Source organism: Betta splendens, chromosome 4 (genome assembly GCF_900634795.4).
Source record: "Betta splendens chromosome 4, fBetSpl5.4, whole genome shotgun sequence".
Lineage (NCBI taxonomy): Eukaryota > Metazoa > Chordata > Actinopteri > Anabantiformes > Osphronemidae > Betta > Betta splendens.
In genome coordinates, this window is record NC_040884.2 from 26,318,956 (window position 1) to 26,346,277 (window position 27,322).

Here is a 27,322-nt window from a genome sequence, read left to right on the forward strand (position 1 = left end):
AAAAGTCAAAAAGCTGCATGAAAACTGTTATTTTTTATTAGACTAGAGCAAATGTAGTACTGTATATTACAAACCTGCTAAAAACAAAACAAAACAATGCAGGCCCAACAACAATTTAACGTTTGTTAATCTAATAAGTTCACCTTGGTTGAAAAGAAGTCATCTCAAGGTCCGACCTACGTCCTTCCTCAAACTGTTAAATTTCAGAAAATGAAACAAGCTTACAGAAGTACAGTACAGACTAAACTGCAGCAGTTTTTGTTAAAAGCATTTTTTTGCTATCTACATGTATTGTTTAAGCTGGGTAGTATCAGTTTAATATAATGAACATGTTAATGTAGTTTGACAACAAATTATCAAATATTTTTTTAAGGTTTCATTTTTTTTATGGACATTTTTTATACACAAAATATGTCTATTTAATTACTTCTCTACTATTTTAACTAGTGTTAACTAATGCTTGCAAATTAAAATTTCTAATTATTATGAATTTTAATCTTGTCGATTTTTATATATAACAATATAGTTTTAAGCCTCTCCAGAAATTCGCCGGATGTCTCCAGCTGTCACATCTTCAAATTTGTTTATTTGATTCAGTAATCTTAAATAATTGTGGAGATCCTAGGCAGGAGAACATCAGCGAGGCACAGCGAGTGTGTTGAACTCCATGGGGGAATGGGTGAAGCCAAGCACACCCTCCAAGCTGAGCATTTCCCCAGGGACAGGACGGAATGTGAAGCGCTGGAGGAACGACGTAAAGAAGAGGAACAGCTCCATTCTGGCCAGATGTTCCCCTATACACATACGTTTACCTGTGTGGAAACAAGCTCTTGGGTTAGTCCTCATCTGTCATACTGTATGTTCCTGCTATGATTAGTAACTGTTCTTGTAAGTAATGAAAAGTAGAAGAATATAGAACAAACCTGCTGAAAACGGCAAGAAGGCCTCTCTCTTGCAGAATTGACCGTTTGAATCCAAGAAATGCTCAGGATTGAAAGTGTTTGGAGTCTCCCACTCATTCTTATCATGGAGCACAGATGCAAGGACCATGGTGGTAGCTGTACCCTAGTACCAAGTAATGAGACTTTTTTAGTAAAGTACTTATTTTATAGCTTGATGTTCATCCTGGTTGAGTCGGGGTATCATCAGAGTCCGGTGTATTGTCTATTACCTTGGGTATGAAGTATCCTCCCAATGTTGTGTCTTTACTGGCCATTCTCGGGAATCCCAAGGGAGCAATGTTTCCCACCCTCTGGACCTCATGGATGACAGCATCAGTGTAGGGCAGGTTGGGTCTGTCGGCCATTGTGGGCTGACGAGACTGTCCGATCACTCTGTCGATCTCTGCTTGGACTTTCTCTGAAAGTTAAAGTGGATTTAAAGCTACAGAAGGCAAGTGATTGTTCTTCATGTTCAAACTGCTGCAACCGATACTGTGACTAACCTTGAATCTCTGGGTAGAGCATCATAAATATGATCCCCCAGCGCAAAGTGGTAGCAGATGTTTCTGTTCCAGCCTCAATCATGTCCATGGTGCAGAACTTCAGGGTTTCAAGGTTAAACCCCGCCTGAGGATCTGATTTTTTCTGGTAGCATAACAGAAATTACTGTTTGGTGACATTAGACAGAAGCGACTTGCCTTAGGCCAAATTCTGGATGTATTTATATTATCCCACTGTAACTTCCCAGTAAAATATATATTATAGCCTATAATGAAACAGGCTGGTGAAAACTCATGGTACAGTAACTTGCACCAGTGCATTGGTGATCTTTTGCTTTGGATTGATGTCGCTCTAGTTTCAATCATACAATTAAGGAGTTCTCACTCCTTACTCCTTAACTCCATTTGTTGCATGTTGCCTTTTTATGGGGTGCCAAATGTAAAAGTAGCACCTATAACTAGTTTTCTCACATTTAACTAAATGACACAACATGTTTTCTCACATTTAGTTAAATGTGCAAAAGTCTAAATGTAAATGTTAAATATAAATGTAAATGTTAAATATAAATGTAAATGTTAAATCTAAATGTTAAATGTTAAATCTAAATGTTAAATGTTAAATGTTAAATGTAAATGTTAAATGTTAAATGTTAAATGTTAAATGTTAAATGTAAATGTTAAATGTAAATGTTAAATGGTAAATGTAAATGTTAAATGTAAATGTTAATGTTGGCCGAGTGTAAAACTGAATATTCATGAATGGGCAAGTAGACTCCATCCCTACCCCTCAAACAGCGCTGGTCTCAGATCAGAGACGCGAACTCAAACACGTCAAACAGTATAGCTCCGCCCACATCTGACTCTGGATCGGTGCACGAAAATACTGGAGCGAAGCCTGAAGTCGAAGCCATCATGGCCGCCAGCTCCGACTCCCTCCCGTTGGGGGAGATTGAACGAGCTGTAACGGCAGGTGTGCGGGCTGAGGCTCCGCTTCAAACTGCCGTTCTGTCGTAAATACCATTAATGAGGAGTCAAGTAGGTTTAAAAAGAATAATTCTGTGGCGCCGGTGGAGAATTAGTTGGCTAACTATACTAGCTAGCCGAAGTTACGTCCAGGCTAAAAACAAAAGTTTCCAGATCAGATGTGGGCGGAGCTATGCGTACTGTTGACGTGTTTGAGTTCGCGTCTCTGATCTGAGACCAGCGCTGTTTAAAGGTAGGGATGGAGTCTACTTGCCCATTCATGAATATTCAGTTTTACACTCGGCCAACATTTAACATTTACATTTAACATTTACATTTAACATTTACATTTAACATTTACATTTAACATTTACATTTAACATTTACATTTAACATTTAACATTTACATTTAGACTTTTGCACATTTAACTAAATGTGAGAAAACATGTTGTGTCATTTAGTTAAATGTGAGAAAACTAGTTATAGGTGCTCCTTTTACATTTGGCACCCCATAGCCTTTGAGATGACTACATAACAGTATGTCTAGAAAGTGATACAAGCAGAGGCTATAATATACTGAAATGCCACATCTGGGAATGTGCTGCTTTAAGCGTTTGGTCACTGAATACCCAACCTTCTTCATAACTGGCCCAGGCAACCTAGTGACTGCCGAAGATGATTTTTTATGTTAATTTACAACTTCCTGCATAGAACTACAGTACAGTTTGTTAGTGGCAGAAACTTAAAAAACGTTACCTTGTCCATCTCTGACAGGTACACATCAATGTAATCACGAGGGTCATCTGGGTTCCACTCCTCCTGGTGCTTCTCGATTTCTTTTTTTAAGAAATTTAAGATCGCCAAATAATTTGCCTGAACAGTCTTGTGAGGTCCAGGCAGGTGCTTCATCAAACCAGGGAAAAAATCATAGAGCTGTTGAAGGAGAAAGACTCTGAGTCATACTGTACACTGTCATGACTTCATTACCAAATCACATCAGTTTAGAGAAGAAATACAGTACCTGTGTCCGAAGAGAACCAGAGAGCACTATAGCCTCATTGTCCAGTTCTAGAACCTTGCGGTAGGTGGGATCACTGTACTCAAAGCGATGTCCGAATACCACACAGCAGATGACATTACTCACTGCATTGGTGATGGTGTAGTGAGGGTTGAATGCTCGTCCTAAGAGTATGGTTAGTTCAAATGTTAATCACTCTAGAAAAAACACCTACACATACACTTGTATAAAGTCAGATTAAGTAGAAGGTATTTGCCTTGTTCGTCTTTGAAGGCTTCACAAATAAAGCTACATTCCACTTCGATATATTTCTCCAGCGACATCTTGCCTTCTCCAAAGTAACGTAGGTGAGTGTTGGCAAACTGCCTCTGTTTCCTCCACAGGTAACCATTGCTTAAGGAGATGCCTGTCAACATTACATCAGTTATTAAAAAAAGATGAATGATTAGCAGAATTGCTGTTGCAATTTTGGTTCTTTCTAGAGACAATCAGGATGTTTGGTAAATATGTTTAAATACATTTTCTTCAGGGTTAGAAGTATTCCTACAGTATGCTCCTATAAGTATTGTAGCTATGTTGCGTTAGTTTTAGTTCTTGCATTGAGCATTGTTTGTTACTCCAATGCTATTTATTCCAGTTTTTTGCTGTGATGTTTTTGTTACATTAAACTTTATTGAAATTTGACTCTCAATCCTGTCGTCTCTGCATTTGGGTCCAACTTCTTAAGGTGAGTCTGTCCGCAACACATTCATTCACTAAGAGCGTATATTGTGATATAAATATTTTGATAGTGGCCAGCTTGGCAAAGTTCTTGGTCAGTTTGTGGTGTGGGAGCCCATTTGCTTTGCCTGTGTGGTTGAAATTTTCCATAAAGAAGTAGATGAGAGAGTTGTCCTTTTGTGCGATTTATTGAAATAATAAAGAAAATAAAAATAATGGGGAAAGCAAATAAAAAGCATGGATGTTGATCGTGCACATCAACAAACCAAAAACCAGTTGGGGAGATCAGTGCACACACCACGAAGGTGTGATGCAAAGAGCCCACGATCCTCAAGTTGCTTCTGCCTTTTAACCCCTTTCTCTGGCTCTGGTGGAATGTCTCTCTGCAGCAATGAAATTGTTTGCGCCACCTTATCTTGCTGTGAGTGAGAATGTTTGCTTTCTCACTTCTGCATCGTTATGTCTTGTTATCCAAAGGAAGGAACACCGAGCTTCCAAGACAAGATGCTTTCGCTTTAACAGCCTTGGGTCTGGAGGGGAGTCAGATAGGAAGGAGCCAGAGTCCGGGTGTAAAAGACAAACATATATCATAAATTATTAATCAGTCAAATGGAACATCAGATGTTTAGACTTGATGTACGTCAGGGCACAAGAGATTATTTGTTTGTGTAAGAATGTTCAGTATTGTACCTAACCAGCACATGACGAGTGTGTTGGATAAGAAACAGCACTAAGGTAAAATTTTTCCATTACACCTGCTAACACCTTGACAGGAAGATCGAGAATCAACATAACCACTTGAGACACTGGTAAGATCAATTTCGTTTTTGTTTCACATCACTATTTGTTACAAGTATGTAGAAAATGCGTTTTGTTATTCTAACACTATAGAACAATAATATCCTATAATAATTCAGAGCAGGTCGTCCGGCCATTGAAAATTAGTGCTGTAGGTGTATGCATGAAAAAACAATGGCGGACTGAGCAGTTGCGCTTCAGCCAGCTGGCTCCGTCCCCTCTAAGTCTGACCATTGCTGGTACAGAAAAAATGTATGTGGTCCCCAGTGCACACCTGGAAGTTATAATTCTGCTGTTCAGTGTTGCAAGATATGATAGTTATTTTTTATATGATTTTTTTATATGACCTACAATGTAGAATGTACAAGTGTAGAGCGAATGTACAATAGTTTTGACACAGCTTTTTATCTTTTGATGTCGTTCTGATTGATGCGCACATCATAAGAAATTGTGTTCATGCATAGCTGGTTGGGTCCTCTCTCTGTCAATCACATCGGCAGCGCTCATGATTGGTTCAATTAGCTGCTGGTTTTTGTTTGTACAATTGCGCCGTACATCCAGCATCACCATAAAAAAAGCAAACATAAGTTCAGAACCGAAGCAAACTAGTAAAAGAAAAGATTCTAGTAAGCAAACCAAGCAGCTTTATCGGCCTGTATGGATGTTAGACGCTGCGTTGGACGCAAGCTCAAAAACTTAAAAATAAATTGTTTAATTCACTTAACTAAACCTTTGTGTTATTTCTTTAAGTTATGTGCACATAAAATGTGTTTATTTTTAAATTTATGGTACTTTTAAATTTTAAATGTGATTTTTAAAGTTGTCATTAATTCATACAATACTGTTTTTTGGCCGAAAATACCATATTTTTAAATTGATTTTGCAACATTTCCTCATTTCCAATCTGGCAACACTGCTACTATTAATGGTCAACATGCTAAGGACAATCGAGACATCAAAGGTATAAAGGTTAACTCTGTTTTCAATGCTCTGAAATCATTTCACATTTGCCAGCCTGGTCCCCACCCTGAGTTGCCATGATATTGCACTATACCTAAAACAAGAAGAGTTAAAAAGAATAAGTGGTTTACTTATTTGCTTTTGAACAGACGCTTCAAGCAGTACGAAGGATCTGATGCTGCTATCTATACTGATATGTCTAAACTTTCTGGTCAAGCCATTTAACTGGAACTTCTTGTTACCTTTGTTAACTAAACAGAGGTAGCAACCTCCTTGATGGAATTCTTGGAGTGGTTTCTGTCTATTTAAAGCTGTTCAAAAGAAAGCGGCCTCTGCACTTTGTGAGACTGTCAACCCAAGGGATGTAGGTCAGGGTAGGCACAGGGGTGAGTGTTGCATTTTTCAGCCTGAGAATTCGATGCTGAGGTCAGAAATTTCATCGTTATCTGGCTACGTGCAGCTGTTCAAAAGTGATGAGCCTCATTTATCTTGTTCCATTAGTTTTTTTTATGTAGCAATGTACTTCATGCCAAGTATTATGTAATTAGTAATAAAAATTCTCATTTTTCTCTTCTAAGCCTGCATGAAATCATATCTACTGTACAGTACCCACACTTTGTATCAGCTTAAAAATATTATACTTATATACTATACTATACTAATTTGTTTAATGGTCAAATAATGTACTTCATACTGTATTTTGTATCAGGGCTGTATTTTTTCTCATCGAGACGATTCATGCTAAATGTTTTTAAAGAATTGTACACAAAAATATTCCCTCTCATAATTTCTTCCCGCTGCATGACGTTTGGGAGCTGTTACTGCTTCAATATCCATTACCCATCCAAGCTGGAATCAATCCTGGTGTTTCTGGGGGATTGTTACCACAAGCTCATCATCTGCTGGAGTAACTTGGAGACAGTTTACCCTCTACCTTAAAAGATTTACATTCAAAAAGTACTGACTTGGATTGTTAATAAATTAATTGATACATGAGATTTTGAGCCCTCTACAGCATCAGTGTAAGATTTTCTTCAAAAGCCCAATGTATACAAATACTGTATTTGTGTTTTTAGATCGTAAGATGTTACAGTGTCAAAGAGGCTACTGTATGAACATGATTCTGGATGGTAATGCTAGTCATATGAAGCAGTTAGAAGAACATGATGATGATGAGGAGGAGGATTAATGAACTCCTCCTGTAAGGATAGAGGAAAAATCAGATAGTAGTGATGATGAGGAAGATCCAGAAGCTTCAGAAGAGAACACAACAAATTAGTGATGGGAAGCTGTGTTCACAAATTTGGCTGTTTTTGACTCGGCATTTCATTAAAGTATTTTAATACTTTAGATAATAGGGTTTAGTGGAGGTTGCCAGATATTTTACAAAGTCTGCACTTACACAAAATATGTAGGAGACATAGCACGACTGCATGAACATACAGCGTAATGGGTTCATATGAGGTGGCAGAACGGCAGGCACAGGTGAGTTTAATCCACTGATAATTAGGAGAAAAACATAAAGTGGGCGTGACCATGCTGCTGGGCGTGCCTAATGAGAAAGGGGGAAAGGTTTTGGTCTGGACAGCGCCAGTGACACTGTACTCACCCAGACCATTGTAGACAACATCAAAGAGAGGGAGAATAGGTCGATCAACAAAGGAGTCCAGCTGGTTCACGAGAGCCTCTTTGACCATCTTGTATCCCGAAACAAGCACCATTCTCTCACTGCCTCTTCTCAGACTGAACACTGGGCCGTACACCTCAGCAAGCTGCATTGGAAAAAAAAATGATTTGAGGAGGAATGCCTGTCAACAACAGTGCCAAAGACCTGTGTAAAACCTGTCCTGCAACTATAATTGTTTTAATATTAAATAAATATTGCTATTTGTTGTCACCTCACCTTCTCCATTGTTTTGAAGTCAACTCCAATGAAGATGTTTCCTAGAAAAGGCACAGCCCAGGGTCCAGGCGGAAAATTGCTAGGCCTCCAGTTTCTAACCACATCAATTAAAAGTAACAATAGAAAAGCAACCAAGAGCCAACCAGCAACGTCCATATATCCAAAAAGTACTTGAAAGATCATGGTGATTGTTGAATACAAAGCAGGAGAGATTGCACAGACTGAAAGTGCTGCTCACAGACTCATGTCTGTGTGAACAGAGCAGGAGGCTCCAGCAACACAAGTGTTATGTAACACTGTTCACTTCTTGGAATGCCTGCATTTGAAAACAGACTGGAGCTTGAACTTTGGGATCTGGTTGCTGCCTTTACACAACATACGTTATGAACACACAAACGGTTTCAGAAACATATTTCAGAAATTGGCACAAGCTTACAAAAATATAGACACAATGATGAAGGTGTTTTTGTTAAAAGCAGTATTTTGCTGTTTATTGTTTAAGCTTGGCAGTATTAGTTTGATACAATAAAAAATATCACAGCAGTTTGAACACAAGTCAATAAACATTCATTTAACATTTTAAACATTTTAGGAGTTAAAAATTTAAAAACAAGGCTGGAGCTTGGACGTTTGGATGTATATGCTGCTTTCACACAACATGGTAAGGACACATACTGTATAATTCCACAGTAAAACTACAAAGTCTTACAAAATTGCATATCCTCTTGATGATAAGCTTGCGTAATTCTTTAGGTACATTCCTATACTTTGTGGTCTGGTGGCCTGGTAGTTCAGTAGATAGAGGATTGGCCCAGAGGCAGAAGGTCCCAGGTTTAAGCCACCCTGTGGCACCAGGTGTGTCCTTGAGCAAGACACTTTACACTAACTCCCCAGTGCTGGAAAAAAGATTAGATTAAAGATTAATTTTCCCAAAGTGGGATAAATAAAGTTTAACTATTATTATTATTACTTTGATTCTTTCGTATCTATGCTCAAACAGGGAAAGTCTGTTGTGGCCTACATGGAAGCCTAGATGCCTAACTTAAAACACGGCATCCCTAATTCATCCAGGCGTGGGCCAAGAGTCAACCGAATGCGATCAGTGATTGGTTTCAAAGCTGGAGAGTATACCGCCTCTCATAATAAAAAGCCATAACCCCTGCTCTTATTCTAAAAAGAAATCTTCTTCTAACCATAGCTCTAAAAGTCTATCTTGACCCTCAAACAGGCCTTCAAAGCTGTGGGTCCCCACAAATGGCCATAGGTGCCCACTTTGGTAGAAAAACAAGGTTTTTGGTACCCACTTTTATGTACATAAATACTAGGTACACACACATACACACCCATCCTTGAGGTTGCATAAAAGTGGGGTTTCACCATCGACACAATGCCTTCCCTAGTCCCCTACAGTACCTTACCCTAACCATCACAGCTAAGGCAAACGTGTAACTCTTGCACTAATGCTAACAAAAACTTAACTCTAACCTTAGCCCTAAAACCACATCTTACCCCTTTAACAGGTCTTCAAAGTTATGAAAACGGTAAACTGCCCTCACTTTCTAAAAATGTCCTCACCTTGGTAGAATTTTTTTTCTGGTTCTCACATCGATGCAAATACAAGTACACACAGACACATGCAAACACACATTTACAGTTAACAGTCATTCTAGGACAGTCGCCTACAGTAAGTAGTGACCCTGTTATTACTGAAAGTTGTGACTGTCCTTGTTATTTGTACTGTTGATCATCTGCAACATTAGTCGATCTCGGCTGTGGCTCGAAATTCATCTTTCAACTGTTACAAATGTAAACTCTGGGTTTACAAGGTTTGTTTTAATTACTTGGGCCAGAACATTACAAATGGATTTTAGTATGTGTCTCAGCCTAGTTTCTCATATAAATAAAAGATCTTTAAATCATTTACTTACATTTTACAAACAATATTATGACAGTGACACCCTAATAAATATTTTAATTAAAACTGTTAAAGTACTGGTAATTATGAATTATACCGTATTATACTAATAATCTAATAAATACTAATAATCACACTGAGTTATTGAATGACTTTTTTACTTTATATAAAATGTATAACTAAGGCTTAATGGTGTGCATTCATACTATACAGTTACCAATGCTAAAAAGACACACAGGCACTACAGTAAACCGTATTGTCACTTATGCTTACTGTAAATAGTCTTATCATTATCATAATTTCATAATTTTATCATTTTTCAACAGCAGCAGGGCCATGGATGCTGCAATGGTAAAATAGACCTCAGCTTGTCACTAAAATATTTTGGAAAGAATGCATTTAATTTTGAGAGAACCTACTGTATTTGTTTATTCTGCAGCTACAGATTTGATTGTGCTGCTACATTATTTACTGTAGGGCTTTTAATATTTATGACACTTGCCAATATGGTTGATTTAATAATGTAAAAAAAATTGAGATTTTATATACAATACACAATAAAAGTTGTGGAGAACATCAGCGAGGCACAGCGAGCATCCTGAAGGCCTTGGGGGATTGGCTGAAGCCCATCACACCCTCCAAGCTGGGCATTTCCCCAGGGACAGGACGGAAGGTGAAGCATTGAAGGAGCGAGGTGAAGAAGAGGAACAGCTCCATTCTGGCCAGATATTCCCCTATGCATGCACGTTTACCTGTGTGGAAACAGGCTTGTAGGTGAGTAGAGTCCTCATTTATAGTGCATGTTCCTGCTGATGATGAATGAAAGTAGAAGAATATACAATAGAACAAACCTGCTGAAAATGGAAAGAAGGCCTGTCTCCTGCGAAACTGACCATTTGAATCCAAGAAATGCTCAGGATTAAAGGTATCTGGAGTCTCCCACTCATTCTTATCATACAACACAGATGAAAGAATTGTCGTAGTACTTGTACCCTGGAAAACAACAAGAGTTGTATATAAATAATATATAGTACAAAGGTTTGCGTTTTGATATTCTTCCTGGAGTCCGGTGTATTGTCCATTACCTTGGGTATGAAGTATCCTCCCAGTTCTGTGTCTTTACTGGACATTTTGGGGAATCCCAAGGGAACAATGTTTCCCACCCTCTGGACCTCATGGATGACAGCATCAGTGTAGGGCAGGTTGGGTCTGTCGGCCATTGTGGGCTGACGAGACTGTCCGATTACTCTGTCGATCTCTGCCTGGACTTTCTCTGAGAGTTAAAGTAGATTTACAGCTACAGCAGGCAAGTGATTTTCCCTCATTATTAAAACTGCTGCAGTTTAAGAAAAATAATTCTATGTCTAATGAAAGGAAGACACTAACTTTGGATATGTGGATACACTAACCTTGGATATGTGGATAGTTCATCATAAATACAAGGCCCCATCGTAAAGTGGTTGCAGTAGTTTCTGTTCCGGCCTCGATCAGATCAATGGTGCAAATCTGAAGGGTTTCAATGTTGAATCCAGCCTGAGGATCAGATTTTTTCTGTTGGCATAACAAAAGTATTTACTGTTACATTATACAGAAGTGTCTAGCTCATTTTTTTATCATTAACAATAGCTTTAAAAAAAAAGTTCATATTATTGAATAGCACCTTAGTGAACTTTCTTTTAGACCAACTTATATTAAATTGAAAAAGATTCTAGTAAAATCTTAAAATTTAGTTCCTTTTTATGTCATCAGTCTTAGCATGGCTAACTTAAAATCATGGTTTATTGCAATTGAAAAAAAGTTGTATGTTATGTAAAAGTTTAAGTCGCTTCACTTTTAGATACAGCTTATAATATAGTATTGTAACAGCCAATACACACTGATCAGTCAGTATCATCATCCATTTCTTTTCTGTTTGTATAAAAACAATTATTGTTATTTGGTGACATAATACTGTAGCGTGCACTGTAGTTGTTTTAGGCTTTTTTCTTTGTGATTAATTAATCACAAAGTTTAGTTTTATTTGATTGATTTAAATGCTAGTGAATTAATTTTGGTCAAACTTAAAGTGGTAAAATATTAAAAAATAAGCATAAATAACGAAGATCTGAAATGCTGTTAGAGTGATGCGTAAAAATGCAGAAAAGATGCAGCTTGGAATGAAACCTCAACCATTAACAAACTATTATGTAGCAAATTAAACCTTTTCCATCTCTGACAGGTACACATCAATATAATCTCGAGGGTCATCTGGGTTCCACTCCTCCTGGTGCTTCTCAATTTCTTTCCTTAAGAAATTCATGATTGCAGCATAGTTGGCATGAACAGTCTGATGAGGTCCAGGCAGGTACTTCATCAAACCAGGGAAAGCATCATAGAGCTGTTTGAAAGGCAAAACTCTGGGTCATACACTGTCATGCCTTTGTGGTGAAATCCTACCAGTTTTGAGAAGTATTACCTGAGTCCGAGCAGAACCAGCGAGCATTATAGCCTCATTGTCCAACTTTAAAATCTTGCGGTAGGTTGGATCACTGTACTCAAAGCGATGTCCAAAGACCACACAGCAGATGACATTACTCACTGCACTGGTGATGGTGTAGTGAGGGTTGAATGGTCGTCCTAAGAGTATGGTTAGTTCAAATCATGTTAATCATACTAGAAGAAACAATTTAATCCATAGTGACTAAGTCCAAAGAAATATACTGTAAAGGTATTTGCCTTGTTCGTCTTTGAAGGCGTCACAAATGAAGCTACATTCCACTTTGATAAATTTCTCCTGTGACTTCTGCCCTTCTTCGAAGAAACGTAGGTGAGTGTAGGCAAACTTCCTCTGTTGCTTCCAAAGGTAACCATTGCTCAAAGCAATGCCTGCGAAATTACATTAAACAATATATTCTTTTATTGCACTAATTGTTTCAAACTCAAAGACTCGGCACAAACTTTAATTAATGTATTTTAAGCATAATTTGTGGTTGCTGCTTAAGAAATCCTTTGTTACAGTATCACTCTCTCACTCACTGAGACTAGCAAGAAGAACTGTGTTGATTGGCACAGTGAAAGTGATGTATTAGTATTATTCTACACAATATTATGCAATAGGAAGTTAGGTTGAATATTTCAGCTTGCGTGTCAGATCTATATCTAACGTCAGTTGAAATATATGTTAAGTAAGTTGCATTTGAATTAAGTTTTTATGAACTGTAATGTAAAAATTGTTTCTTTCTTATTCTATGCGGTTGTCACATGATTTATGAATTACTTTATGTTAGCTTTTTTATGTTAGCTATTTTTATTTTTCTTTAATTTTATAATAAATCACACAAAAGACAACTCTCTCATCTGTCTCTTTGTGGGAAATTTCCACCACATGAACCTCAAGTTGAATCACACATTATTCATGTTATAATTTCCATAGTGAGGAAAATTCATTTATGAATATACTGTACATATGTAATATGTAATGTTTTGGTACGTAGTGTATTTACCCAGACCCTTGAAGACAACATCAAACAGAGGGACAATAGGTCGATCAACAAAGGAGTCCAACTGGTTCACAAGAGCCTCTTTGACCATCTTGTATCCAGAAACAAACACCAGCCTCTGGCTGCCTCTTCTCAAGCTGAACACTGGGCCGTACTCCTCAGCAAGCTGTGTTTAAACACAAATGTCTGCTGAGAACTCTTGATGACTTTCTAACCCAAATGGAATTCTGAGATTGTGATTGTCATCATGTAGATGTTTCTATGCTATGCTGCTGCATTCATTATTTTACTGTGTGTACATTAGAAACTGTATCACCAAAATGTATGTCTGTAAATTGTGTCATAGCTCCCAGCATTAAATTGACTAGCTTTACTTTCCATATGCCTGTTCACCTCACCTTCTCCATTGTTTTGAAGTCAACGCCGGTGAAGATGTTTCCTAGAAAAGGCACAGCCCAGGGTCCAGGGGGAAAGTTTCTGGGCCTCCAGTTTTTAACCACATCAATCAAAAGTAACAATAGAAAACCAACCAAGAGCCAACCAGCCACGTCCATATAGCCAAAAAGTGTGTGAGAGATCATGATGATTGTTGAATTCAAAAGCAGAGTGATCACACAGACAGAGTAAATGTGCTGCTCACAGAGTAGTATCTGTGTGAACAGAGCATGAGGTTGAACAGCAATGCTCCAGCAACACAGATGTTATGTAATACTGTTGGCCTCTCGGGATGTCTGAAGTTAAAAAAACAAGACTGGAGCTTGAACCTTTTATATCTGGTTGCTGGTAGACACGGGGGAACTCTACAGAGACTCCTGGGCTCCTTCAGGATTTAAGACAACAGTGACAACCAGTAAAAACATGTCCTCATATGTTAATGCCGCTGTAAGTTGCTGTTTTTACATTTAGTGTGTGCTTTGTTGTACTGTAAGTTGAGCTGTTCTGTGGTGGCACTGTTCATTGCTATATACTGTAGCGAAAGAGAGATGATTGCACAACCAACTGACACTCGCCAGTTGTGGCAAAACAGATTAGGTAACAAACTAACTTTTTACACAGCAGCACTTAATTAAGCTTCTTCGCGTAATGGATACAAAGCGTTTGTTACCGCTACTACATTCGAGACTCTGTTTTCTTTTTACATGCTCGCATATCACTGTAGTATTTATAAGCCACAACTGGAACTTTGCATTACTTGCAGATTAAAGTCATACTTCACCGCTGAAAAGCAAGCAAAAAGTTTCCATTTTATCATCAAAAATGTGCAAAAAAAATTTACATTGATAGGCCTATGTCAAAAGAAAACAAGGAGAACTGCAGTAATACTGTATGTATTGTGGAAGAAAATGGTCATATCCTACAACACCCAAAATGCATTGCGGCTGCGTTTTTTTGCTGTCATGCTATGCCATAAAATGAGCAGCCCAACTAATCAATAGCGTAAAATCATTATCGATCATTCTGTCATCGATTATTATCGATAATATCAATCAACTTTTGCTCATTAGCTTCGCTGCTCTTTTTCACTGAGGGATCTTGTATGTAATAATCAATCTTCACATTTAGTAAACACAACTCAAATTTAGTAAACGTTAAACAAAAAAGAAATACAATTATATCACTATTAAAAACAAAGGATATGCAATAGTTACAATGTGTTTTTAATTGATGGTTCCTCTGTTCATCCTCTGAACCATACTGAAGATGAAGCAACAACGATGAACATTTCCAATCACTATAGCAATTACTATATTGGGGTGTCGAATGTAAAAGGAGCACCTATAACTATTTTTTTCACATTGAACTAAATGACACAACATGTTTTCTCACATTTAGTTAAATGTGAAAAAATCGAAATGTAAATGTTAAATGTTAAATGTTAAAAGGGCACCCCATATCCTTTTGCAGTTATTGCTTTCAACACGTCAACACAACCCAAGTGTTTTTGTCATTTCTCCCAAAATATGATGCAAATTCTCGGATATTGTTTATGGTGTAGTATTGTCAATTTTAAACTGGCACACAAGTATTAAAGTGTATTGTCACTCAACTACTAAGAAACTAAGTCTGCAACGACAAAGGGCCTCAGCTAATTATCTAACAAAGACACATAACCTGTACATTTTTAAAACTTAAAAGAAGCTTTTTGTGTGACGCACTGTGTTGTGTGGCCATAGTGTATGTACATGTACTGTATGTGTAAAACAACATGATATGGTATGGTTTGATATCAAAGAATTGGACTGCTGTCACCGTCTCATGCTTTTGTTTTCGTTTACAGGTCAATAGAAGCACAAAAGGCACATATGTGCATCCGAAAATCATTGTTGGTTGGCAATGATATGTATCCCCCCAGGTTATTGTTTGGCAAATGTACTGTACTGCGTTCGACTCGAACATGAGGTAGCCCGTATAGCACAGCTAAATTAGCTAGGTTAGCCTGGCTATCGCATGCCTGTTGGCATCTCTTCAGACTTCTACCTCCATTCTGTGGCTCCTACTATGTTAAAATATGTTAGAAAATGTTTGTTTCTAACCTTTGTATGTCTGTACATTGGTTATTGTAATTAGTTTTTTTGAATATTCATGCTTTCACCAGACTCAACATTTTGCTTTAGATGAAGCAGACTGAGTGACATGCCAAGTAAGGTAGTGGTTTATTTTAGTACTTAGTGGTGCAATTGTTTATGCTGACAATCAGCAGAATGAAGAAAATGTATTTTATTTTGCATATGAAACAAGTAATTTGGGACAGTAACTGCAGTGTGGTTTTGATTTATTTGATTTAAGTCCAATTACAAAATTGAGTAATAAAAGTCTGACTGAAGCGGAGGAGGAGAGAGGACTGCTGTCATCGTCTCATGCTTTTGTTTTAGTTCACAGGTGCTGTAAACTACAAATTTATCTACTGTATATACAGTCCTCACAAACAAGGTCTGTTACATTTGGTTTATTCTGAAGTCAAATACTTAAGGTGGCACTGTTATGCTGCTAGGCCTTATGCCTTTTAATATTTTCCACAATAGCCACACTTTGATTTAGTAATCTAAAAAAGGTGGAGATGCTTTTCACTAAAAGTTGGGGTGAACATCAGCGAGCCACAGCAAGAGTCCTGAAGGCCTTGGGGGACTGAGTGAAGCCCAGCACACCCTCCAAGCTGGGCATTTCCCCCGGGACAGGACGGAAGGTGAAGCGCTGGAGGAGTGATGTAAAGAAAAGAAACAGCTCCATTCTGGCCAGTTGCTCCCCTAAACACACACGTTTACCTGTGTGGAAACAGGCTTGTAGATTAGTAGAATCCTCATATATCATGGATTTTCCTGCTATAATTACTAATATTCCTTTAAGCAAAACAGTTTTAATAAAAGTAAAATAATATAAAACAAACCTGCTGAAAATGGAAAGAAGGCCTCTCTCCTAAGGAACTGACCGTTTGAATCCAAGAAATGCTCAGGATTAAAGGTATCTGGAGTCTCCCACTCATTCTTATCAAACAACACAGATGAAAGAATTGTCGTAGTACTTGTACCCTGGAAAACAACAAGATACAAAAATTACAGCTTGATGTTCATCCTGGTTGAGTCTGGCATATCATCTCCTACCTTGGGTATGAAGTATCCTCCCAGTATTGTGTCTTTACTGGACATTTTGGGGAATCCCAAGGGAACAATGTTTCCCATCCTCTGGACCTCATGGATGACAGCATCAGTGTAGGGCAGGTTGGGTCTGTCGGCCATGGTGGGCTGACGAGACTGTCCGATCACTCTGTCGATCTCTGCTTGGACTTTCTCTGAGAGTTAAAGTAGATTTACAGTACAGCTACAGCACGTAGGTGATTGTCGTCCATGTTTGAAACAGCTGTGTAGTGAGATTAAGACACTAACCTTGGATATGTGGATAGTTCATCATAAATACAAGGCCCCAGCGTAAAGTAGTGGCAGCTGATTCAGTTCCAGCCTCGATCAGATCAATGGTGCAAATTTGCAGATTTTTAATGTTAAATCCAGCCTGAGGATCTGATTTTTTCTGTTGGCATAACAAAAGTATTTATTGTTAAATTATACAGTGTCTGGCTCCTTTTTTATCATTAACAACAGCTTTGAAACAATTTCATAGTATTGAGTAGCAATTTAGTAAATTTTCTTTTAGACCAACTTATGTTAAATTGAAAACGATTGTATTGAAATCTTAAAATTTAGTTCCTTTCTATGTCAACAGTCTTCGCATGGCTAACTTATGTAAGCTTATGTAAAATAAGCTCATGTAAATTTTTATGTCGCTTCACTTTTAGATGCAGCTTTATAATATAGTATTGTAATAGCTAATACAGACACTGATCAGGCGAGTCATTATCATCATCCGGTCGTCAACAATCATCCACTTAGTTGGTGGAATATATTAGGTGGCAAGTAAAAATTTTGTTCTCAAAGATGATGTAAAATCGTCTAGTGAACATGGAGGCAGTGTGATCTGGACAATTTTTTGTCGGAAACTTGTTCAGCCATTCTCTGAAACTGTATTTACTGATGTTTGTGGTCGGTTTTAGCAGGATAATGATTCCTTTTCAAAGCAAAATTGTTCATGGTTCAAATGGTTTAAAGACCACAACAAGTTTGAATTGTTGATTTTGTTCCACATTTCACAGATCGCAATCGAATTGACCACCTGTAGAACATACAGGACAAAGAAGTCTGATCCTACCTAAAAGACCTGCTGTTATCATCTTGGTTTCAGATACAACAGCAGACCTTCAGGGATTTAAGGGAATCCAAGCCTCAATGGAATTTTAGAAATTTAGCTTTAGTTTTAAGTAATAACTATGTCCCAAATGTTATTAGATGTATAGAATATGCATAAACACCACAAACATTGCAGGAATTTAACAGAGCGAAATGTGGAAAATGTTACTTTTTCCATCTCTGACAGGTACACGTCAATGTAATCTCGAGGGTCATCTGGGTTCCACTCCTCCTGGTGCTTTTCAATTTCTTTCCTTAAGAAACTTAAGATCTCAAAATAGTTGGCATGAACAGTCTGATGAGGTCCAGGCAGGTACTTCATTAAACCAGGGAAAGCATCATAGAGCTGTTTGAAAGGCAAAACTCTGGGTCATACACTGTCATGGCTTTGTGGTGAAATCCTACCAGTTTATACAAGTATTACCTGAGTACGAGCAGAACCAGCAAGTACTACGGCCTCATTGTCCAGTTCTAGAACTTTACGGTAGGTTGGATCACTGTACTCAAAGCGATGTCCAAAGACTACACAGGAGATGATATTACTCACTGCACTGGTTATAGTGTAGTGAGGGTTGAATGGTTGTCCTACAAATACGGGACAGTTAAAATTATGTTAATTATATATTAAAAATATTTTGATGTATAGTGATGTATAAAATCACATAAATTAAAAAAAGGTATTTGCCTTGTTCGTCTTTGAAGGCATCACAAATTAAGCTACATTCCACCTCGATAGATTTCTCCAGTGACTTCTGCCCTTCTCCGAAGTAACGTAGGTGAGTGTAGGCAAACTTCCTCTGTTTCTTCCACAGGTAACCATTGCTCAAAGCGATGCCTGTAAAATTACATCAAACATTAGACTGTAAAACTTATATTATATATTAATATTGTAATAATCACAAATATTCAAGATGGTTTGATAACTTGATATGCTGTTTGTCCTTGTTTACCTCTGGCTAGACGTAACGTAATTTTACTACTACAAAATTTGGAAGACGGGACTTTGATTGGGTTCACGCTGTGCATCTATAAAAACCTATGCACACCAGGAACCTCTGCACCCAGCAGGTACAGTACAAGTGTAAATAATAAGAGAGGCTAAGACCGTCTTCTAGACATTATTCTGCAATAGGCAGTTAAGTTGGATAGTTCAGCGTGTGTCAGATTCATATTTATTGTTATTTTATTATTGTATATTTTAATATCATTATTATATTTTACCTGTTTACCTGTAACACGCTGTTACAAAATCTATGATGTATGTTGATGAATGTTATGTTGATTTAAACTTCTTTTAGAAGTTTTGACAGCCCCCTCAGGCAGTATATACATATTTCTGACTCATACTGTACACTGTGAGGAGCATACATTTATTTATACAATCAGTCCATCCATCAGTGTCCATCACTGTACTCACCAAGGCCTTTCCAGACAACATTGAAGAGAGGGACAATAGGTCGATCAACAAAGGAGTCCAACTGGTTCACAAGAGCCTCTTTGACCATCTTGTATCCAGAAACAAACACCAGCCTCTGGCTGCCTCTTCTCAAGCTGAACACTGGGCCGTACTCCTCAGCAAGCTGTGTTTAAACACAAATGTCTGCTGAGAACTTTTGATGACATTCTAACCCAAATGGAATTCTGACACTGGTATTGTCATCATGAAGATGTTTCTATATTAGAAACTGTATCACCAAAATCTATGTTTGTAAATTGTGTCATAGCTCCCAGCATTAAATTGACTAGCTTTACTTTCCATATGCCTGTTCACCTCACCTTCTCCATTGTTTTGAAGTCAACGCCGGTGAAGATGTTTCCTAGAAAAGGCACAGCCCAGGGTCCAGGGGGAAAGTTTCTGGGCCTCCAGTTTTTAACCACATCAATCAAAAGTAACAAAAAAAAAACAACCAAGAGCCAACCAGCCAAGTCCATATAGCCAAAAAGTGTGTGAGAGATCATGATGATTGTTGAATTCAAAAGCAGGAGTGATCACACAGACAGAGTAAATGTGCTGCTCACAGAGTAGTATCTGTGTGAACAGAGCATGAGGTTGGACAGCAATGCTCCAGCAACACAGATGTTATGTAACACTGTTGGCCTCTCGGGATATCTGAAGTAAAAAAAAAAACAAGACTGGAGCTTGAACCTTTGCTGCAGCTGTTTGGGAGTGAGTAAGAAAGGTAAAACCTGGAGTGGAGTAAAAAAAAAACACCTTCGGACTGTGAAGACAAATGGGCAGTGGCTCAAGCCACTCGATAAGACCCAGGACACGTCCCTGATGAAGGACACAAAGACTCTCTTTCTCTCCCTGCTGTATATAAGTAAACTTTAAGTCAGTGTCCTTACAGTACATGCTTCCTGCCCCACCTACACTTTTGCTTATCAGCTCAGCTGCACCTTTCCTCCATGAGGGGCCTATGAGGGCTGTCCAAACAGGACAGACATGGCAGGAACACAGTGGGGTGTTACATAAGCTGAAACTGTAGAAATGCAACAAAAACAAAACATCCAAGATAGAGCGAGAAAGAAGAGCAACCAGTAATATTTAGTCAAATTTGAAAAGGAGACACATTCTTTTTTTCTTCCCATTTGTCTGCTATTACAAAGCCAACTACTAATTCATTAGCCCAGTTTACCCATTATCTGGGAGAGGAGTGGAGGAGACCAGACAAAGAGGCTCCAGCAGGGTTATATAACACTGGACTTGAGTCAAATGAAAAGCAAACATTCCAGTTGGTTGCTGAGTGTATTTATACGTGTGGCGTGTTGAGAACAGAGCCTACTTTTCATCCAGGATAGATTGGTTTTGTTTGTGTATGAAACAGATGTGGTTTGCAATAAGAAATAAAGAGGAAAAAGATTTTAATAAAAAACGTTTTTATATTAATTGGCTAAATGTTGTTTTATATTAAAGGAGCATTGCACAGCTAAATTTTTGTGTTGAGTGGTAAATGTTTTATATAGTTATAAATCTTTATATATACTGTATTAACATAAATTCCAACAAAATAAATAGCTATTATTCAAATTGGGTTTTGCGAGTAAATTGGTAGTAAATTGTTAATAATTTAATTGGTAGTAACTTACTGTATTCTCCACTGAAAGATATACGCTTTTTTATTTTGAAGGCGAGGGAAGCAAACAGGAAGTCCAACCTTGGTTTAGCAGAAAGGACTATTTTGTAAGAAGTTACGACATCGTTTGTTTGTCAAAGTTCAATCGACGGGCAGATGGAGACTTTACACAGTTTTCTGGGTTTCGACTGGATAGATGGCAGCAGTGTTTTAATATTTCTGCTCGTTTTTCTGCTGTTGTTCGATGTTTGGAAGAACAGAGTTCCGAAGAACTTCCCACCTGGTCCGCGGCCTCTGCCTGTGATCGGAGACCTTCACCGCATCAGACCCTCCAGACTTCACCTGCAGCTCACTGAGGTACAGTGTGAGGACAGGAGTGCGGTGGAAAACGCTCAAACAGGCCTGAAAGCGAGTACGAGTGTTTACGGTAGTTGTACATACAGTAAGAAAACAAGACGGACGCTGTGACTAATCATGCGCGCAATGTAAATTGAATCTTACACAGGTGCAAACATTGCTCATATGTAAGTATAATATTGCTTTATTAGTTTTCGCTCCGGTCTGTTGGAGGCGCTTTCGGTTCGGTCCTGTCTGCTTTGATGTCGTTTTCTGTCTTCTATATTTAGGTTCACCAAGGTTTTGTTCACTTTGTTGTCGGTTAATTTTTCCAAGCTATGCTTTCCATCGTGGTTCCTGTTTTTCTGCATCAAGGTTTATTTGTTCTGTGGTTGGTTTGTGTCTGTTACTTGTTTAGGTTTTGTTATATAGATCTTGCCTGTGTTAAGAGTGATTTTCAATTCATTTCTTCTCATTGGTTGGTACTCCTGCTAGGCAGTGATTTTTAGTTGACGTTAATTTTTTTCTTATCTGTCATTTATTTTCATTGTGTCTTTCATAATTAAATTCATTAATATTAAATATGTGTGTCTGTGGGTAGCGCATTTGGGTCCTCAGCCTGGTTCCCTTTGTTTCTCCCACTCACTGTGAGCGTGGCCCTAGTTCCAATTCGCACTAACGTAACAGGATCAAGTCTTATGATGTCTGTCCTACTATGTTTTTAATAAATACATCAAATCTATCAAATTTAGTGATCATTTATATATGTTTCATATATATGTTTGTATATTATTGTTTCCCCGATGAACACCTAGCTCCCATCAGGTGGCTGAGGAAACCAAGTTACAACCAAGTGCAAATTATATATACATGTATATATATAAACACAAGCACAAATAAGCTGCACTACATCAGCCAAATGATGTTTATTTCTAAGGCTGTTTGTGCGATCTTTGGTTTAAGCATTTATTACAATTTCAAAGTGACAGTTACCAACATCATCAATAAACATTGTCTCTAACCTGCTCTGCGTTTTCAGTTTGCAGAGAAATATGGAAATGTTTTCAGCCTTCGTCTGTTTGGTGGAAGGGTTGTGGTCATTAACGGCTACAAACTGATGAGAGAAGCCCTGGTTGACAATGGAGAGGACTACACCGATAGACCAATTGTGCCATTTTTTGAAGCTATAGTTGGGAATAAAGGTATAGTGGGATTTTTATTTTGTTTTAAAAGTTAGTTATCATTTAGTACATCAACAACCTCAAACTAACAGGTACCAGTGCCTTAAAAATTAGATTGAGCGTACATTATTTTAAGCTTTGTGTTCCTAAAAGGTCTTGTGATGTCCAATGGTTCTTCTTGGAAGCAGCAGAGGAGGTTTGCTCTTCACACTCTCAGGAACTTTGGTTTGGGTAAGAAGACTCTGGAGCTGTGCATCCAGCAGGAGTGTCACTACCTCACTGAGGCTATAGCGCTTCACCAAGGTACCGAGCTAATCTTATCCCTTTGAATTTGCTGTGTAGAATTGTGCACCATAATTCGTATTTTTGTCAAATGCAAATTAGATTGTTTTAACGCAGAAGTGTAGCGTATACTTCGCCTGCTTTTTATGGCAGGAGAGTGTGCTGCTCCTGAACATGTATCTCTTTATTTACCTGTAACTGATATGTTAATAATTACTGTTCGGTATGAGGGAATGAAAAGACGAAGTCTGATCGGATGCAATTGGTGCTGATGATTCTGATTCATTTTGTTTAAATTTCACAGGAGAACCTTTCAACACCCAGTCATTGATAACCAATGCTGTGTCCAACATCATTTGCTGCCTGGTGTTTGGGGAAAGATTTGAATACAATGACAAACAATACAAGTACATTCTAAAGACCCTTAATGACATAATATATCTACAGGGAAGTATGTGGCTCCAGGTGAGTCTCTTTGTTGTAATATGTCATTCAGTCTATTGAACAGTGCCCCAACTCCCCCCAGCTGACCCTCCCAACCAAAGGACTATTGCTTCCACTTACAGGTCCCCCCATCCCAGACCACTTGCACATCAACTTCACTCCACTGTATATACTGTAGTCTGTTGATAACATCATATTAAATTATCCTTAATTGCACTATCCAAGTACCATGTCATGTTGTACAGTCACCATGTTTGTGACATTCTGCCTTCACGCCACTAAAGGCGCTCCTGGTTTTCTGTGTTGGGTCATCACCTGAGATCATTCCCGCCTGTAATTAGTTGACCCACCTGTTAGTACTTAAGTGATGTCTTTTCTTTTGACCCTTTGTTGGTGTGTACGCGGTTGTAGCTTGAAAGCTACACCAGTGTTACCCATTAGAGAGAGAAGTGTTAAAGAAGTGGAGTTCTTTTTGGTTTCATATGATGTTCGGTCTCCTGTGTAGGTTTGTGAGTGTCTTGTGTTGTACATTGTACTTCTTGAACACGCAATAAATAAGACACTGAATTAAATGCGTAAGAGACCATAATTGTTTTTTGTTTCTTTTGTTTCCTGTAACATGTTTTCATAGGTCGCCAACGCATTACCTTGGCTAATGATGTACCTGCCTGGACCTCACAAGAGGATCTTCACTCTGGTAGATGAGGTAACTGACTTCATAAAACTTAAGATCAAGGAGCACAAAGAAAACCTGGATCCCTCCTCACCCAGAGATTACATTGACTCCTTCCTCATAGAAATGGGAGAGGTGAGTCTGTACTTTACTGAGTATAAATTTTCAGTAAAGATTCAAATGGCAGAGCATCTAATGGCTGCTGTACTACATTTGTCTCTCACACAGAAGGAGGATGAGGATTCAGGTTTTGATTTAAAAAATTTGTGCTTTTGCACAATGGACCTGTTTGGTGCTGGAACTGAAACTACCACCACTACTTTACACTGGGGACTGTTGTACATGATCTACTACCCTCACATACAAGGTGTGTTTGTCTGCCTTTTGTTTACTCTTGAACATCTTGACACATTACACAGTTCACAGATTCACTGTTTCCTGTTTCCACTGTGAACAGAGCGAGTCCAGGCTGAGATAGATGCTGTGGTTGGTTCCTCCAGACAACCTTCTGTGTCTGACAGAGACAACATGCCCTACACTAATGCTGTCATCCATGAGATCCAGAGACTGGGTAACATTGTTCCCCTTAATGTGATGCGCATGACAAGCAAAGACACCACCTTTGACAAGTACACAATCCCAAAGGTACAGATTCACATTTACAATATATATATATTTTTCATCTTTACCTTTTGCCTTCCTCTGCTGCACTGCCATCTTGCTAACTCTGTAAACTCATGCCTGGCAAAAAATTAGGAAATGTGAAGTGAAGAGATTGCATTGATGTTATGTTGATGTTAAATTTACAATAGATAAAGATACATTTTTGTCTACTGTATATACTGAGTATGTATTAGGTTTCATTATACATTTGTTAACTGCTTCTGTTCTTAAGTTCCGTTTGATTGACGTTTCTTCAGGGCACGATTATCCTGGCCACACTGAACTCTGTCCTGCATGATCAGAATATGTGGGATACTCCACACTCCTTCAACCCTCAACACTTTCTAGACCAGGATGGTAAATTTAGAAAGCATGAGGCCTTCCTTCCTTTTTCAGCAGGTGAGTCACTGCAAATATTAAATAGTCAGCTACAGGTCGTTTAAGGTCAATGAAAATGAATAAACAAAATAAATATGAAAGCAATATATCAATTATTTTTGCCTGTGTTAACTATTGTCAAATCTTAAATAAATACTGTAGTTAATAGATAGAAGCTTGTTCTCTTGTCTCCTAACCTTTGTGTCAATCAGCTCATGTTGTGTTGTGTGTCCTCAGGTAAGCGTGTGTGTCTCGGGGAACAACTGGCCAGGATGGAGCTGTTCCTCTTCTTCACCTCCCTCCTTCAGAGGTTTTCCTTCTCACCAGCTCCTGGAGAACAGCCCAGTCTGGAGTTCAAGATGGGAGCGACTCGCTGTCCCAAACCGTACCGCCTCTGTGCTGTACCACGATGAAATGTCCCAACGTGAAGCCTCTCTGTGTCACAACACAATTTATTACTGTACTTTTATATTGATTTTTGACACAGCTACAGTCTCTTCTACTTTTCATTACTCAAATTTTGGGAATCATAAAGATTTTCATTTTTAAGTATACTGTCAAAATACATACTGATCATAAAGGACATATTATGAGGCCCCAAAATACTTTTACTCAAAAGGTTTTGTGATTTATCCAGAAAACAGGTTTTGTGAGTCCAGCTTATCCTATATTCTCCATAAAAAGTGCCCAATAATGATAAAAATTGTGCAACAATAAAATGATTTAGTATCTTGTATGCACTGCATGATTTGACTTGTTAGTATATTTTTAAAGTTATAGTATGTACTGTATATAAACTGTAATATGCATATTTTCGGGAGTCATGCCTCCCCCCTTGCAAAATGTTTTGTGCTTTTATTTTTAAGTTTAGGTATATGTGAGCAAGCGGGACATCTTACACACACAAATAAAGAGAATAAATATGAAATAAAGGAAAATGTGAATATTATGACATACTACGACCGAGCAGTTTTCAATACTGTACATGATCTGTGCCTAGAAAGGAACTGGTAGTAACATCAAGGGAGCAAAACACTAGCTACTGGTAGACAAAGCAGTCAACCGAGAATGGAAGACCAGACATACCAACCTGTGCACTGTCTTGATTGACTACAAGAAAGCCTATGACTCAATGCCTCACATGGATCACACAGTAGAATGCTTGGAACTATACAAGTACAACAGGACTCTAAGAACTTTCATCCAGAACTCAATGGGAAAGTGGAAAACAACCCTAGAGGTCAACTTCAAGCTGATCGCCCAAGTCAACATCAAGTGTGGCATATACTATAGAGATACTCCCCACTGCTGTTCCTGAGGCCTGAACCCCCTCAGCCAGGTCATCATCAAGACTGGTTACAAAATAACGCAACCATCAGCCACCTCCTCTACATGGATGACATCAAGTTGTATGCCAAGAGCAAACAAGATACTGACTCGCCAAATACATACCACCAGGATATACAGCCAAGACATCGGAATGTCATTTGGATGGGATAAGTGTGGTTGGATAATAGCAAGGAGAGGAAAGGTAGTCAGCACTAAGGATACAACTAGCAGATGTAGTGGTTGGCTACAAATACCTTGGAATTCCACAGGCAAACAGTAACCACGAGGAGGCCGCAAGGAAAACAGCAATTACCTTTAAAGGGTAAGGCTAGTCCTGAGAAGCCAGCTGAATGTCCAGGCAATTAACACCTACAACCTCCCGGTCATCAGGTACCCGCTGGCATAATAAGCTGGCAAAGGAGGAGATGGAAGTGACTGACATCAAGACAAGGAAGCGCCTTACAATGCGCAGAGGATTTCACCCCAAATCCAGAACCCTGAGACTGTACACTATGCAAAAGGAAGGAGGCCGAGAATTAGTGAGCATCAAAGCAACTATCCTCCTCCTATTCATACTCCTGTATGCCAGGATGAGTGTCTCTGTGCTGTCCTTCAGCCCAGCCCTTTCAAGCCATTGGTAGGATTTGTTGAGATCAGCCACTTCAGTTATGTTCCGGTGGTACATCCCGTGTAAGGGCTTGTGTAAGGGGCTCCCATGGTTGCTCTTATAGCCAAGCACCTCTAGGATCACTGATGCTGAAGCGTATATCAGCTCATTGGTTTCTGTGATCGTTGCGGTAGGGATCGCTCTCAATGCTGCATTCACATCTTCCATGAGACTTTCTGATGGTACTTCACTTAGCCGTTGTAGTTGGCTTCGGGGTTGCCTGTTCAATCTCGCCATGATCTTATCTTTCAGGTCAGTCGCTGCCTCGCTCAGCATATCTGTGCTCATTGGGACTTCGTACCCAACTTCCGTTTGGGGAGACGGTTAAACCTCCCCTCTGACCTGGCGTCCTGGCTCCCCCT

The 27,322-nt window shown here is 38.6% G+C and overlaps 4 protein-coding genes across 8 annotated transcripts; 1 reads left to right on the forward strand and 3 right to left on the reverse strand.

Annotated features, from left to right (window-relative positions):
* Positions 1–14: 14 nt before the first annotated feature.
* LOC114854728 (cytochrome P450 2J2-like) lies at positions 15–8,078 on the reverse strand. Its single transcript, XM_029149373.3, has 9 exons — positions 7,804–8,078; positions 7,510–7,672; positions 3,679–3,828; positions 3,426–3,586; positions 3,161–3,337; positions 1,445–1,586; positions 1,172–1,359; positions 924–1,065; positions 15–812 (listed from the first exon to the last, which is right to left on the reverse strand). The coding sequence occupies exons 1-9, from the start codon at positions 7,984–7,986 to the stop codon at positions 637–639; spliced, it is 1,482 nt and encodes a 493-aa protein (XP_029005206.1). The 5' UTR covers positions 7,987–8,078; the 3' UTR covers positions 15–636.
* A 192-nt stretch (positions 8,079–8,270) lies between these two features.
* On the reverse strand, positions 8,271–13,926 carry LOC114854729 (cytochrome P450 2J2-like). 3 transcript variants are annotated; one of them, XM_029149375.3, is made up of 10 exons: positions 13,596–13,926; positions 13,201–13,363; positions 12,434–12,583; positions 12,174–12,334; positions 11,919–12,095; positions 11,128–11,269; positions 10,804–10,991; positions 10,570–10,711; positions 10,273–10,470; positions 8,271–8,699 (listed from the first exon to the last, which is right to left on the reverse strand). In XM_029149375.3, exons 1-9 carry the CDS (start codon positions 13,776–13,778, stop codon positions 10,295–10,297), a joined length of 1,482 nt encoding a protein of 493 aa, XP_029005208.1. In that variant the 5' UTR covers positions 13,779–13,926; the 3' UTR covers positions 8,271–8,699; positions 10,273–10,294. The 3 variants fall into 3 exon arrangements, with proteins under 3 accessions (XP_029005208.1, XP_040926473.1, XP_029005207.1); XM_041070539.2 differs by having other exon boundaries at positions 10,268–10,470; XM_029149374.3 differs by having other exon boundaries at positions 8,271–10,470.
* Positions 13,927–14,509: 583 nt separating this feature from the next.
* LOC114854726 (cytochrome P450 2J2-like) lies at positions 14,510–20,323 on the reverse strand. 3 transcript variants are annotated; one of them, XM_055508411.1, is made up of 9 exons: positions 19,710–20,323; positions 19,351–19,513; positions 18,619–18,768; positions 18,358–18,518; positions 18,103–18,249; positions 17,079–17,220; positions 16,797–16,984; positions 16,583–16,724; positions 14,510–16,460 (listed from the first exon to the last, which is right to left on the reverse strand). In XM_055508411.1, the coding sequence occupies exons 1-9, from the start codon at positions 19,890–19,892 to the stop codon at positions 16,285–16,287; spliced, it is 1,452 nt and encodes a 483-aa protein (XP_055364386.1). In that variant the 5' UTR covers positions 19,893–20,323; the 3' UTR covers positions 14,510–16,284. The 3 variants fall into 3 exon arrangements, with proteins under 3 accessions (XP_055364386.1, XP_029005205.1, XP_055364387.1); XM_029149372.3 differs by having other exon boundaries at positions 15,954–16,460; positions 18,103–18,279; positions 19,710–20,321; XM_055508412.1 differs by lacking the exon at positions 18,103–18,249 and having other exon boundaries at positions 15,954–16,460; positions 19,710–20,322.
* Positions 20,324–21,081: 758 nt separating this feature from the next.
* On the forward strand, positions 21,082–25,916 carry LOC114854722 (cytochrome P450 2J4-like). The gene is made up of 9 exons (XM_029149364.3): positions 21,082–21,364; positions 22,383–22,545; positions 22,678–22,827; positions 23,111–23,271; positions 23,882–24,058; positions 24,152–24,290; positions 24,381–24,568; positions 24,844–24,985; positions 25,202–25,916. Exons 1-9 carry the CDS (start codon positions 21,164–21,166, stop codon positions 25,375–25,377), a joined length of 1,497 nt encoding a protein of 498 aa, XP_029005197.1. The 5' UTR covers positions 21,082–21,163; the 3' UTR covers positions 25,378–25,916.
* Positions 25,917–27,322: the final 1,406 nt, after the last annotated feature.